This window comes from Scyliorhinus torazame, chromosome 25, assembly GCF_047496885.1.
Source record: "Scyliorhinus torazame isolate Kashiwa2021f chromosome 25, sScyTor2.1, whole genome shotgun sequence".
Taxonomy (NCBI): Eukaryota; Metazoa; Chordata; class Chondrichthyes; order Carcharhiniformes; family Scyliorhinidae; genus Scyliorhinus; species Scyliorhinus torazame.
The window spans coordinates 34679435-34693532 of record NC_092731.1 but is presented as its reverse complement, the minus strand read 5'-3'; the positions used below and the strand labels follow the sequence as shown (position 1 = coordinate 34693532).

The 14098-nt window shown below is 43.5% G+C and overlaps 1 protein-coding gene across 1 annotated transcript in view; it reads right to left on the bottom strand.

The window, feature by feature from the left end:
- Nucleotides 1-279: 279 nt before the first annotated feature.
- LOC140402477 (mitogen-activated protein kinase-binding protein 1-like) overlaps nucleotides 280-14098 on the bottom strand; it is a 128654-nt gene continuing 114835 nt past the window's right edge. Inside the window, exons 27-30 of the mRNA XM_072490293.1 lie at nucleotides 5835-6114; nucleotides 4764-5681; nucleotides 3884-3969; nucleotides 280-1995 (exon numbers count right to left, since the gene is read on the bottom strand). Coding sequence (XP_072346394.1) covers nucleotides 1759-1995; nucleotides 3884-3969; nucleotides 4764-5681; nucleotides 5835-6114 — 1521 coding nt within the window. The 3' untranslated portion in view covers nucleotides 280-1758. The remainder of the gene's footprint in view (nucleotides 1996-3883; nucleotides 3970-4763; nucleotides 5682-5834; nucleotides 6115-14098) is intronic.

The window sequence follows — 14098 nt, the reverse complement described above, 5'->3', positions numbered from 1 at the left end:
GGTTTAAAGTCTGCTGTCTACAAGTTGTGTTCGGGGAGCAGCAACCACCAGGAGCTGCTCCACTTCCAATCCATGTTGGTCCTGGCGTGGGCTGAAATTTCACACATCCAGACTGTTGCAGCAATGGATTAATGACATAGAAAACACACTCAAAAAGAAACCACTCCAATCACAGAACAAGCATTTGTCAGGGTTACTTAGGAGATTTAACCTTTGCACAATTAGATTAAGGTGGTCAATTTGTTCAAGAATAGTAGGAAATAACAAGTCTCAACAATATTTAATTCCAATTGGTTTTTAATGAAATGTTGGACTTGCTAACTGCAAGTTACCTGCCCAACGTTTTTTTTATCGTCTCGAAGCAGCCATCAGAACTCAACGATCAGAAACAAAATCGTTATTTCAAAAGAGTGAAGGCAAGAGGCAAGTAAAAAAACAAACAAATAGTTAATACAATATACATACAAAAAAAGAGGGGACATCATACAATACTGTAAACATTCAAAACAATGTGCTCGTTATAAAATACATTATTGCGTTGCAAAGTGTAACTTTATACAGATATACGTACAGCAGAATTAAAACTTGTAGCATCCATGTGCATCATAGTGTCTTTAAAAACGAGCTTTTTTTTTTTTTGCCATAAAAAAATGGTGCACATCAGAAACCCTGATTAAGACAGCCCTTAAGGGATTCAGCCCTCTATATTTTTGACAAAACTGAAGACATTTAATTTATCTTAATAGTATCACACCAGCTCTGAAAAATAATACTTATGCCATGAATAATATATATAACATAGCATGAAACCAGGTTTCAGACCAAGCTTCCTTGCAGCAGGAAGTCGGGGGAAAGGCACCCAGAAAGACCAAAAACTCTCCCCGGGACAGTAAAATTACAACAAAAATGTCGACTAAAATTTTAATTCAGATAATCAGCATAAAAAGTTTCTACAAATATACTAAAATTGAGTATTACCATGAAGAGCCATCAAGTATAGTCAGCCGAGTTCCCACCTTTTTTGGGGCATCAATATTGCAGTCTGTTAATTCAAAATTATTCAGTTCGAATCATCTGACCATATAACATTTTTAAGTGCTGAATTCTACCTTGTGTCCATTTAAGTGACCTATTCAGTTTTTCTTAGAAATATTATAAATGGTCTGAATTACAGAAGTAGTTTGCTGCTTAAAACCAGTAACGTCAACCAACTGTACATTTCTAAGACTCAGATTATTTTCTAGGCGGTTTGGGATTGTTTCTTTCTGCGTTGTGTACACATTTTAAAAAACAATAAAGAAACTTCTGGACGGGCAAACTAGCTTTTATGAAAAAGGAGTGCCAACTAATTTTTTAAAAACGAAATCCATTTCCTGGGTTCTTATTTCTCATAGAAAACTGTGTGCTTATTGTAATACATTATTGTAATTTAAAAGGTGCAAAAAATGAGTTGTGTGTTTTTATGGAGCTTCAGGAGGCGGGGGTTGGGTCATTCTTGAATTAAGTGAAAATAAAACATTTTCTCGTTAGCAGTTCAGCTTTCCTAAAAATGAAGTGATCAGTCAAATTCTGAACAAAAAGGAGAAAATCTGGAAAGCTTTGAGCTTAAATAAACTACTGACTATAATTCTGATAAGACATGGTGCCATAATCAACATCAGGAAATACGTAAAATAAACTTACTAGAATGTACAATTTCTGAGGACAAAGTTCAATTTTAACATCCTTTCCTGGCTCCTCAAATGCAGCACTTCAATGCTATAACTGCAGTTTTTGTGCCATCATTTTGATCAACAATTCTGAATATTGCTCCAGTAAAGCTGTTGCCTTGCCATTCTCAAGAGCTTCTGAAATGATTTGCTGTTTGTTCGCTGGAGAGGTGGAAATTGGCAAACACGCTACAGAGTTCAAATGTTTCCTCGCTGAGGAAAATGAATCACACAGGATTGCCATCATCTGGGACTTCACCTCTGGTGCATCTTCACTGCAAGTCACCTGTGAAGAAAGGTGCTGTTATCTGGTAGTGTGCAGATGTTTCACAGATGATATTTTTTTTTTAAAACTTGGTGATGATGGTATTGTAGCTCAGCTAAGTTTTGTCTTCAAGTGGTGTCCATGCATGAGCATTCCATAGTAGGAATCAAAAGCAAGAAACAGGGTGATATTTTCCCTCCCTATTCCTGGGACACTAAAACTAATCAGAACAATTATAATACTTGGCTATTTCAATCAATAGCTAAGTTCATTTATATACAGCAACTCCTCTATTACAATTTACTCCCCCTAGGCCATGATTTGGACTGTGAATCTCTGTAGGAAGCAATGAGACTGAAGAGTTGCTGATTTTCCTCCTCCCTCCCGGTTTCTATGGATTGATACACCCCATGTACAGCCATTCACAAAATGCCCAAGGAACATGGGGGAAGGCAGAGAACCAGGCAAGAGCCTGTTGCTAGTCTAACAATCTATTGATAGGTGAAGCACTTATTTGAGTGCATCGAAACTCACTTCAAATCAATTGGCAAGTGACAGTCCCAAAATATGTTTCCTTTCAAATCGCTTATTAGTTTGATCCAAAAATGCTGACTTGTCATCTTCACCAGCAAATCAGAAGATAGACTCTGCAGCAGGGTTTTATATTATCCGGATTTCAATCGCCACTTAATATGGATAGTTTCCTTTCTAAAAAAAAAGTTTTGGGGGTGTTACAACCCACACAAGACCTACAGGGATGGACCAATTATCCTCCCCGTCAGCCTCGTAGAATACAAGCTTCCTCATTGAGCCGGAGGCCCATCAGTGGTGTAATGGACTCTAACATAAAAGCTAGCCCAGCTGAGAGCCGAGCAGAGTAGTCCCGGCTGGGACCTGGAGTATACGGTGTATATAGTTTACTTTGTTTGGCATTGTTTGGCATCTTTGAATTTGTCTATATATGTGTTTCTGGAACATACCTCTTCATTCACCTGAGGAAGGAGCAGCGCTCTGAAAGCTAGTGACATCGAAACAAACCTGTTGGACTTTAACCTGGTGTTGTAAGACTTCGTACTATAGTTTACTTTGTAATAAAACAGGTTTATTTACACTTCCTGTTTTGGGCTCCTCTGTGGCCACTAAAGGGAGTGGAGTGTGGATGTGTGTGTAGGGGCAATGCTCCCCATAGCTCAAGGTGGTGGCCAGCTGTCTTCTTGAACTGCTGCGATCGTGGGGTGCAGGGACACCCATAGGCCATCAGGTAGGGAATTTCAGGATTTTGAGCTAGTGACAATGAAGGAAAGCTGTTGCATGCCCAAGTGGAACGGTGAGAGACTTGGAGGGCACATGGAGGTGTGATGTTTCCATACAAATGCTGCTTCGGCCTGTGGTTTGGGGGAAAAAGATGAACGCAGTGCTTCTGTGCAGAATTAATTTATATAGCCCATTCTAAGTGCTACAGTATTCTCTTGAAACCGAACATAACATCGTACACAGGCTTGTCTGTTGTAAATACTATACAGGAGCCTGCTGTAAACAAAAACACCTGGCCATTGGACCCTGACCGTCTGTACTGGTGTTCCACAAGGCTCTTCTTTCCAAACCTTCTTCACTGAAACCCATCAAGGTAACTTTTTCTTCCTGTATCCTCTCATTTTTATCTAGGTTCCCTAAAGCGAACCCATGCTGGTCACCTCAACCAGTGCTTGTGAAATGAGTTCCACTTATCTTGATGTGTACCTATTTGGAGAAGCACCCACTGACGTCAGACAGGTAGATGTAGCAAAGCAAGCTGGAGTTTTCAGGCTCATTAGTCAAATGTACAAAAAACCGTGAAGAAAACAAAGCTGTTTGAAATGGGGAAAGAGTAGAATTAAAATGTTGACAAAGTTAATCAACATGCACCTACCTTGCTGTACAACTGTAAGGCCTTCTGCAAAGTGTTCTGAAGTTCTGTTACGACGTACTCACAGTTTTCAACACTGGCTACAAGATCTGCAAACATTGAGAATCAGTTGAGGAAAAGATTCAATAAACTGTCAAAGAATCATCCAGACTCGAAACGTTAGCTCCCTTCTCTCTCCACAGATGCTGTCAGATCTGCTGAGATTGTCCAGCATTTTCCATTTTTGTTTCAGATTACAGCATCCACAGTAATTTGCTTTTATTTATAAGGCTAATCCATATCAGTTTGTGGTCAATGGTAGCCTCCAGGATGTGGATAGTTGTGGATTCAGGGACGGTAACGTCAAATATCAAAGGGAGATGATTGGAGATGGTCATTTTTGGCTGCTGGGCAGATAGTAGAAGAAAGGAAGATTATACTATGTGCATCAAAAAAACACTCCCCTGACCTTAAATGGTAGAATTTTATAGCATTAGAGAAGCTATAAGTGGAGGTAAGGTTAGGGTGGGGGAATACCAAGCTGCACCCAAAAAAATGTTCAAATCCAGTTTATCAAGAATAGAAATATAGAATTGAATAGGTCATTCAGCCCGAGCCTGCTCTGCCATTTAATATCATAGCTGATCCTCCCTCTCTATCTCAATGCTATTCTCCCACATACAATACTCCAGGTGTGGTCTCACCATGACTCTGTACATCTGCAGTTAAGGCATCCTCGTTCCTATACTCAAATCCTCTTGAATAAAACACAAACTTTATTTTAACAGAACTATAAAGATTAATTCTATATTTTTTGTTTCAAAATTATATTTGTATTGAGAAAGCAAAATATTGGGAGCCAGAGATGAAATGGAAGTTAAATACACATTAGAAAGTATAATACCTGCTGCATTGGTAGGTTGCTCCTCAATCCCCACGCTGTCTCTGGGTGATTTAATAATATCTGTAGGAAAGCTGTTTCCCTTGGAGATAGTTATAGGATTATTGCTCATACTATCCCTGTTGGAACTGATGCTGCCATGCTGTGGTAGTGAAATAATCGAGTCCCATGATTGAAATTCTTCCAACGTGTGCTCCATGATATTGAGAGAATTATTACAGTGCTCCGAAATCCCAGTATCTCTATTTAGGATTGTCAACGAGTTCATATTTGGGCTGCTCCCCTTTTTCTCGAGGGCTTCATAAACTGTTTGATCTTTTTTAGCCAAACATGCTGGTTGGGTGGGTGTGATTGCTGAGGTAGATGGGCGTGTGGAATCCTGACCAGCACGCAGTTTTTGTTTGACCTTCGAAACAGCAACACCATTAGCTATTGGAGGAGGCATCAGCAGTCTGTCTGTGTGCATTTTGGAAAGCTTCAGCGTTAAGTTAGCTCTAGCTTGATGGTTCCCATAAGATAAAGTACCATTCTGTAATGTCTCTTTTGATGGGACCTTTTCTTTAAAATTTTCAGTTGGACCATCTTCACTTGGAGTGGAGTCTTTCACTGACTCTGTTAAGTCTACAGTAGAACCTGCTCTGGAACTGGGTAAACTCATGGTGATCGACTGTCCCGACGTTTGCAGATGCAGGTTTTCTCCCATTGATGCACTACGTGACATTTTAGCTCTGAAACTGGCAGTTGGGTGCATGTAGGACCTAGATTTTCCAGGTTTGCTCTTAGACATCTCTTTGCTAAAAGTTGCAGCAAGCATGTCCATTTTGTCACACAGTGAACGTCTCTGCACTATCCCCTCATTTAAATGCAGATTATGCATTCTGGACTGTGACGTAGTTGTGAATGAAGATGACAGCTGTTCTTCTGATTGAAAATAAGATCAAATATTTAGTTAATGCACTTGTAGAAAAAAATGTGGGAAAAGTGTGAAATGGGCATGAATGATTTTACTAACAAAGGACATTCACTTGCAGGCGTACCATTTTGCAATGGAAAACCTTACGGGTTAAATCTTACCAGCTTGTATCAGGTCGATCACAGATGCTGACCGTTTACACATTAGGCTTCTTCCATTACGTGGTGCTGCATTTTTCACCTCTGTCAATGCCTGAGACATCTCAGCACTTGAACTCATTGACTCTATTCCCCAGTCACTTTCGCTGCACATTTTCTCACTTTGACTCATCTCTTCATCACTAAAGTTCTTTGTCCCATCGAAGGATGTTTGTGACTCAAATTCTTTAACTTCCTGAAAAGATTTCACTTCAGCACTCAGCTTGGTACACTTGTGACTCATCTGTGGGTGGGTTGGGGGAGAGGGGGGAGAAGAGAGAGAGAGAGAGACACACACATTTATTTTTCACAAAAATTTCTTGAGTATCAATTTTTAGTGTGGTAACCTGATGTTTCAGCAAGGGTTGTATTCCATGATCACTCAAAGCTACATGACATTCTCCCTAATAAATGCTGTTATGGAATTTGGACATCACATTAGCCATAAAGAGATAAAGGAATAAATGCTGAAGTACAAAATCAGTTGTTGAAAATACATTTAGACGAGAAGAGAAACGTCTTCACTCAAGAGGATGGTGAACTCGTGGAATTCTTTACCACAGAAGGTTGTGGAGGCCAAATCAGAATATATTTAAGGCGGCAATAGATTTCTAGAGTCTAACGGCATTAAGGGGTATGGGGAGATTGCAGGAGTATGGTGTTGAGATAGGGGATCAGGCATGATCATATTGAATGGTGGGGCAGGCTCAAAAGAAGCAGATGGTTTACTCCTGCTCCTATTTTCTTTGTTCTAAAATCAGGTTCAACACATAAATATTCCACTTAAAAATAATTTACACAATTATTCCTGAAAGCTCCTCAGACTGATGTTCATGAATTTGGCAAATGAAAAAGTGGAAAGAAACTTACGGTCACAACAAATATAACACTGACTGAAGTTACAGTCCTAAAGCAAAGTAAGATAATAAGCAAACATGATGGAAAGTAGTATTGCGTTAGGGCTCTTTTGAAAGTAAGACTGTTAAATTATTCAGTCAACAGTTCAAATGTACTGGCACCAGCTTCCTCTGCCTCAACCCTCAATCAGATGACACAACATAATGTGGTGAGCTTATGTTAGCTGTTCTTCTAGCACATAATGCCTGGTAAATGGTAACATTGGAGTAAAAACGCTGTGGCTCAATTAACAAGCATCACTATTATGACGCAGATACTTCCCCCTAGTTTAGTAAACGGTGGCCAGCAGCTGCACATGACGACCAATTGCTCTCTCGTCTAACATAAAAATGGATGTTTCTAGACTGTTGTTGCATTCAGGAGAGAAAATGAACCTAGTTTATAATGGATTTCTGATTAGGTATTCACCAAAAAAGAAATTTAACAAGCATAGTCACACTCTCTCAAAGGGCACTTACATCTGTAGCCATCAGGGCTGGCCACTTACAACCAAGAACAGAGAAAGTCGCAAAGCATAGCGGGAAAAGTGGACAATGCAAGATTCAGCCAGGACTCAACCGGTGCAGACAGAAAAAGGGCGAGCATCCAACAGCATTTGCTGGACGCCTCTGGATCCACTTTACCGCTGTATTCGGTCAGTTAGCCCGAGCCCAGTTATCGGTAGACAATACGGCCAAATGGACCCGTATTCTAGTATCCCATGCCACAGAGGCAGGACAGAAGGCATGTGCCAACTACGACCCCTCAGACCCAGCACACAATGAAGTGTGGGTACTGAAGCGATTATCCAGAGCTTGGGGCAGTCCCTACAGAAAAAGACAGACCAGAAACGAGTAGACGCCAACATGAATCCAGTAAGGGCACACCAAGAACCCGCATTGGTAAATGAAGGCAGAAGTAACGCACAGCACCCTAAAGTGTAGGGATGCTACAATTGCGGACACGAGGGACATTACGCGCAAGAATGCAATGCCCCCCCGAAACAGCAACGGAATCAGTACACAAATGCCCCCCCTAGGAACAATGCCAGACCCATCCACAGTGTTAGCGCCAGAGCAGATAATTTGGCCATAAATGGTACCAATGATGGCGTTCGGACTCCCAAACTTGGGTCTGTGATACCCTTTGGGATAAGTCCGAAAGACTGATAGTTGCAGGCACAGTCCGGGGACACCCAGTAGAATTCCTTTGAGACACAGGAGGGTCCCAAAGCACGTTAAACTCCTCCATGATGTACCAGCAAGATATATGGCCCACTGCAGACACCATTACCCTTAGTGGCTTTACAGGTCACCTCCAGCAGGGACACATCACAGCCCCTGTGGATGTACAGATCTGTAACATTAAAACAAACACTTGGTCGTTTTGGGAGATTTACCCCAGACAGCAGTACACATCTTGGGAATAGATTTTATGAGTGCACATAACCTTTCATTCGACCCCGTAAATAGATGTGTGGGGAAAATGGCCAGAGCAGCACGCGCCCCTGCCACGCTCACATTAGGAGACTACACACACAGAATTAGCTCAGTGGGAGAGTACTGGTTTGATCCACAAACCATTACCACAGACAGAATGGTTAGAGAAGTCTTGAAAAGACATAAAGCATCGTTTGCCCAGCACAAGCACGACTGCGGCAAAATCCCAGGAGTGGTTAACATTACAGGTCCCGATCCTAAGCCCTAGAAACAATACGGCTTTCCCCAGCAAGCCGAGCGAGAGATAGCCAAAGTAATCCAGAGTTTATTGAGCCAAGGAGTAATTCGGCCCGTAGCATCAACGAACAATGCCCCGATTTGGCCCATACGAAAACCAGATGGTTCATGGCGACTGACCATCGATTATAGGGAATTAAACAAAGTGACTCCATTAGCAGCCCCCACCGTGGCCACGAGTCCCGAGACCATTTTAATACAAGGACTCCAGTCAAAACTTTTCATGGTTTTGGACATGAGCAATGGCTTTTGGTCCATACCACTGGACAAAGCATGCCAGTACAAATTCGCGTTCACTTTCCAGGGACAGCAGTACACGTGGACGTGCCTTCCACAAGGCTTCCACAACTCCTCTTCCATTTTTCACAATTGGCGAACGGCTTATCAAAATTTTCCTGCCCTGAATGCCTTGTTCCGTATGTGGACGACTTGCTCCTACAGACTGACACCAAGGAAGAGCACATTTCGCTTCTTTCGGAATTATTAGGACTCCTCAAAGAAATTGGATGCAAAATTAACTCCAAGGCGGCCCAAATCCTCCAGGAAAAAGTCACTTATTTAGGTACGGTCATCACACATGGTAAGCGTGAAATAGAACAGAAGTCAATAGATTTGATTATAAAATTGCCCTTGCCCCAAACATTACAGCACTCCGGTCATTGCAGGAACCACAGACGGATTCGCCACAAAAGCAGCCCCACTTTCCGAGCTCCTTAAGAAACAGGCCCCATGGAAATGGCTTCCGCAGCACACGGATGCTGTGGATGCATTGAAATGTGCCCTTAAGCACAGCCCCCGCTTTGCAAGCCCCAGATCCACACTCCCCATACGCGATAGAGGTAGCGACCACCGACCGAACCCTTTCGGCCGTACTCCTACAGGAAAGGCACGATCGTTTAGGACCCGTAGCCAATGCCTCACGAGTTTTAGATCCAGTAGAGCAGGGATTTTCAGCCTGCGAAAGGCACCTACTAGCAGTTTTCTGGGCGGTACAGTACTTCTCGTACATAACCGGACTCAACCCCGTAACCATTCTGACGAGCATACCCCGACACAGCTTTTATTAGACGGTAGATTAAAAGATGGCACAGTAAGCCAAATTCGAGCAGCACGCAGGCCCTTATTCCTACAAGGACATGACATTACCGTAAAACGGCCAAAAACGCATACCGTTTTTGGCCGACAATTTACACTATGCGAGAACCCCACATGAGTGCGAGATCATAGCTCCAAGCACAGCACAGGCCCCTTTGTTCCCAAGTCGGTACCGAAAAAGACAGGCATCCGACCACAGACGACCCAGCCCTCAGATATAGCTTTGAAAATTTATGTAGATGGCTCCTCCACAGTTCTTGATGGAAAAATAATCACAGGATGTGGAATTTATGTAGAGGACGTGCAGGGACGCGCTTTGGAAGAAATCACATTAAAGTTGCCTGGACAGTGCCCCAGTACATGCGGTTCAGGTCTCACAGACCAACGTTCAAGACCACACTAAAGGAAATTTCAAAAGGAAACTTCCCAGCTCCCTAAGAAAAGTTTACGGACACTTTAACGATCCATGAGGGAATCGTTTTAAAGGATGGTATTTATGTAATTCCCACGCAGGATAGGAACAAGATTATTTGCAAATTCCATGACGGAAACAGACACCAAGGGATAGAATCCACCCTTGCCCACCTCAGACCTCTCTGCTGGTGGCCTGATTTAAAAACCAACGTAAACCATTACACTGAGAATTGTTTGATTTGCGCCCAGAACAACCCGGACAGATATGCAAAGAAAGGTCAGCTAAGATACACGCGCCCTGTTAATGGCCCGTGGACAAACTTGGACTATATTGGTCCCCTCCCCCTCCTGCAGAAATGGACACAACTATGTGTTGGTCGTTATCGGCACATTCGCGAAATGGGTAGAAACTTTCCCTTCACGAACAAATACGGCCAAAGCCACGGCAAAAATTCTAACTGAACAGATTTTCATTAGATGGGGACGTCCCCGTAGTATTGAGTCGGACCAAGGTTCGCACTTCACAGGCAGAGTCATGAAAAATGTCTGACAATTTTTGGCATAAAACAGAAGTTTCACATGGCCTATCATCCGCAGTCCAGCGGCATTGTGGAACGCATGAATCAGACACTAAAGGCCACACTACGAAAGATGGTACAGCAGCATAATACGGCATGGGACACAGTGCTTCCATTCGCACTGATGTTAATTAGAAACACGGTGTCGAGTTCGACAGGTTACACCCATCCATACCCTCATGACTGGATGACCCATTAAGGGTACAGAGTATTTATTTGGACTTGATTTGGCTAGCCCCGCAGTCACCGCCCTGACCCACAAGAAAGCGGTCCAAAACATGTTGGAGAATATTAAAGCAGCACAACTCGCTGCAGCTGTTTGACTAGGCGCTAGACCAAAGCAGAGTACGGCCTGCTTTGATAAGACAGTACACCCGACAGAGTATACAGTCGGATAGCAAGTCATGATCTCCCTGTACAACCCTAGCTCATTCCTCTCCCCTAAATTTGCAGGACCCCCTTCAATCTCTGACAAAGAAAGCCCCTCAGTCTATAAGATCACATATCCTAATGGAAAGTCAGGATGGATCCATGTAAACCAGCTTAAGGTTTAAGGATCGCAGTGCAGCCACTTGCACGTCTCATTGGCAATGGCAGGCAACGGAGACCCGCCCACTGACAGCCCAAACACGCCCTCCCCCAGCAGAGACAGCACGTCCACAAACATGACCTTGACCCCGCCCCCAGAGTCAAATTTCACCCTAACACTTGATTCGGCTGCTAGCGACAGTGACAGCACAACTGATGCCCTGGAGAGACCTGAACAATGGAAACACAGACCAGGCCCCAGTCCCTATAGCCACAGAGACACCGACCACGATATGTTTGGCCCCTTGGACACAATTTATTTGCCGTTTCCAGAACCTGACCCACCACCTGACAATAGCGACACCCCCATTGCCCCTACCGTCCTACAGAATTCGAAACATTGGCACCGCGATAATTCCGGTCGTCTGATACGGAATGACGAGATGGACATCACATCGGCACCCGCCGCATTGGCACTCAAACTCCAGGCACGAGTTTGGCACCCGGGAGATGGTGATGACTCAGAGTCTGACTCCCACCATGCTAACCCCTTTGAGACCCTTTTTGGAATGGAACCTTGAAGTGTCCAAATGATGAGAGAAAGGAACCGATTGAGAATTACGTTGTCCTATTCCCTGATGGAACCTGCCCGCTTTCTTCTTTAGTTTGTTTTGTAATGTTGAAAGTTTTCTCTCTTGTACGATTGTGTGTTCGGCCTCACGAAAGATTTCTTGATACAGTAAGGACTACTCTTCTGACGCTACATGGCAGTTAGAGAAACAAGTTTGCTGAACTCCATATATCCTCAAATTCTTACCGCTCTTGGAAGGTCACTCAGGCAGTGGAGTAATGGCACTGATCCCCGCCCTGCCCGAGGACCCCCTGTACATTTGGTCAGCCAAGCTCGGGTAGTGGAGTCACTGCCCTACCCGGGGATTCCACCCATTCTTGCTTTTGCCTCGGATCATACGCACCCCATTCGGACAATTATTTTTGAAACTCTTTTGCTGTTCTTTTTACAACTGTGGTTTAAAGAATGCACTTTTGCCACAACTTTTGTCCCCTTTCCGGCGACCCTTCGGTTGCTATCTGCCCACCTGTTATCTATATGTTCAAAACACTTGATTGAAACGAGTTTGCAGAGGACGGAGAAATTGTCCGCCCACTCAGCCCATCAAACACAGGCTGCGAGAGGGCTCGTACTGTGACGGAATTTTTCTCTCTCGGATGTCTTGTCTCCCAAATGGTTGTTTGAGGGAGTCACATATGGTGACGATTCTAAATGGGAAATTGACGATAAGGAGAAACAGACAAACGAGATATCAAACAACAAGATAACATATTATGCTTGTACCCCCAGGAAGATACGGAGAAACCTGAAGACAGAGAAAAATACAGACGAGATGAAGACGAACCTGAGGATCTGCATTATGATCGTCGTTGGAGCAATACAGTTGTGCGCGTTAGCGGACCCTGCACCCCTCACCACACAGACTCTAAACATTACCACCCAACATGATACCCCCCAGCCCGGACACTACACCATACATAGACACAGCCACTGATATCCCCACATGGTGTGAGAATATCATAAAATGGCACTTGCTGTCATACAGAGTAGAAGCCCTACTGGTGATAGCTATACTGTGCAGTGTCATCCAGACGATCAGGCAAGGAGAGCCTCCCGCCCTCCAGTATACACATTTAGAGCCCCTTTCCTCGGACTCCAGCAAATCCCACACTCTTTCTGAACCCTTCCTCCCTAATAAATTCCGCGGTTGTTGTTTTTAAAAAAATAAAGTTACTTTCTTTGTACATGGACCTTATTGATAAGTAGGAATGTGATGCTGCTATTAGTTATTTTGTATAGCAAGATAAGTTCTTTGGTTATTAGATAGCAGCATGAGTATAGTTTAATTAGAGACAGTTAGAGGTTCCCCTTTGGTGTAAAGAGACTGAAATGTATATTTGAATGTTAAATGCCCCCTTACGATTTTGAGAGATAGGTGTTGTATTAGGGAAACTGGGTAAATATTTTGAACCATAGGGCAGAGTAGGGTTGAACCTGTCCTTGATTGAGGATACGCGGCATGTCAGAGAACAGGAGAAGATCCAGTAGTGTGATCCTCCACGCTTCGCGTGGAGGATCAATAGGACGGAATGTAGCCATCTGGGATGGCCACTTACAACCAGGAACAGAGAAGGTCACAAAGTATAGCGGGAAAAATGAACAATGCAAGATTCAGGCAGGCTCAGAGCCTGAATGTATATTTGCGAGTGAGGAATCCAGACTATATCGAAACCCCAACTGATTAGCATTTGATGGACCGATTAATATTTGATGGCCCATCTCCGCCAGACAAAGGACTGATACTTGAACGACTGGTACAGTCCCAGACATTTCAGCGTCACTCTCTGTACTAGGGAAGCGTAAACAACATGGTCAATGACCGCTTGCGACACACCCAGCCATCAAGGCACTCGCCCATTTATTGGTTCGAATCGAACGCAATGATCAGGAATCGGCCAATTAGTGGGGTCCAAACTGAAGGACCACCCAAAAGAGCACAAAAAACCCCAAGAATAAAAAGAGAGTCCACCATGTGTTCGGCCTCTCTTGGACCTGACGCTCCAGCAACGTCCACTTCCAATTGCAGCACCACCAGAAGCAAGTTTAAGTTCAATGCCCGCTACCAGACGGATGAGCCTAGCTGAGCAGCAGTTACTTCATAGACCGGATAGATCCAGAATCGAACAACGCCCACTGTTCCTCTGACCTAAGCCGGGTGCCTGAAGTTGAGTACAGGTTGCCATAGTCGATAGGTGTAGTTTAACTTGTAGTGTTTATGTTGCATGATTGATTGTGTGTATAAATAAAGTACCCTTGACCTTGAACTAACTAACTGGTGTTTGGCTCTTTGATCGATAGCCGGTTGAACCTAGTGGTGGTATCATTTGATACCTGGCGACTCTGAGCAAG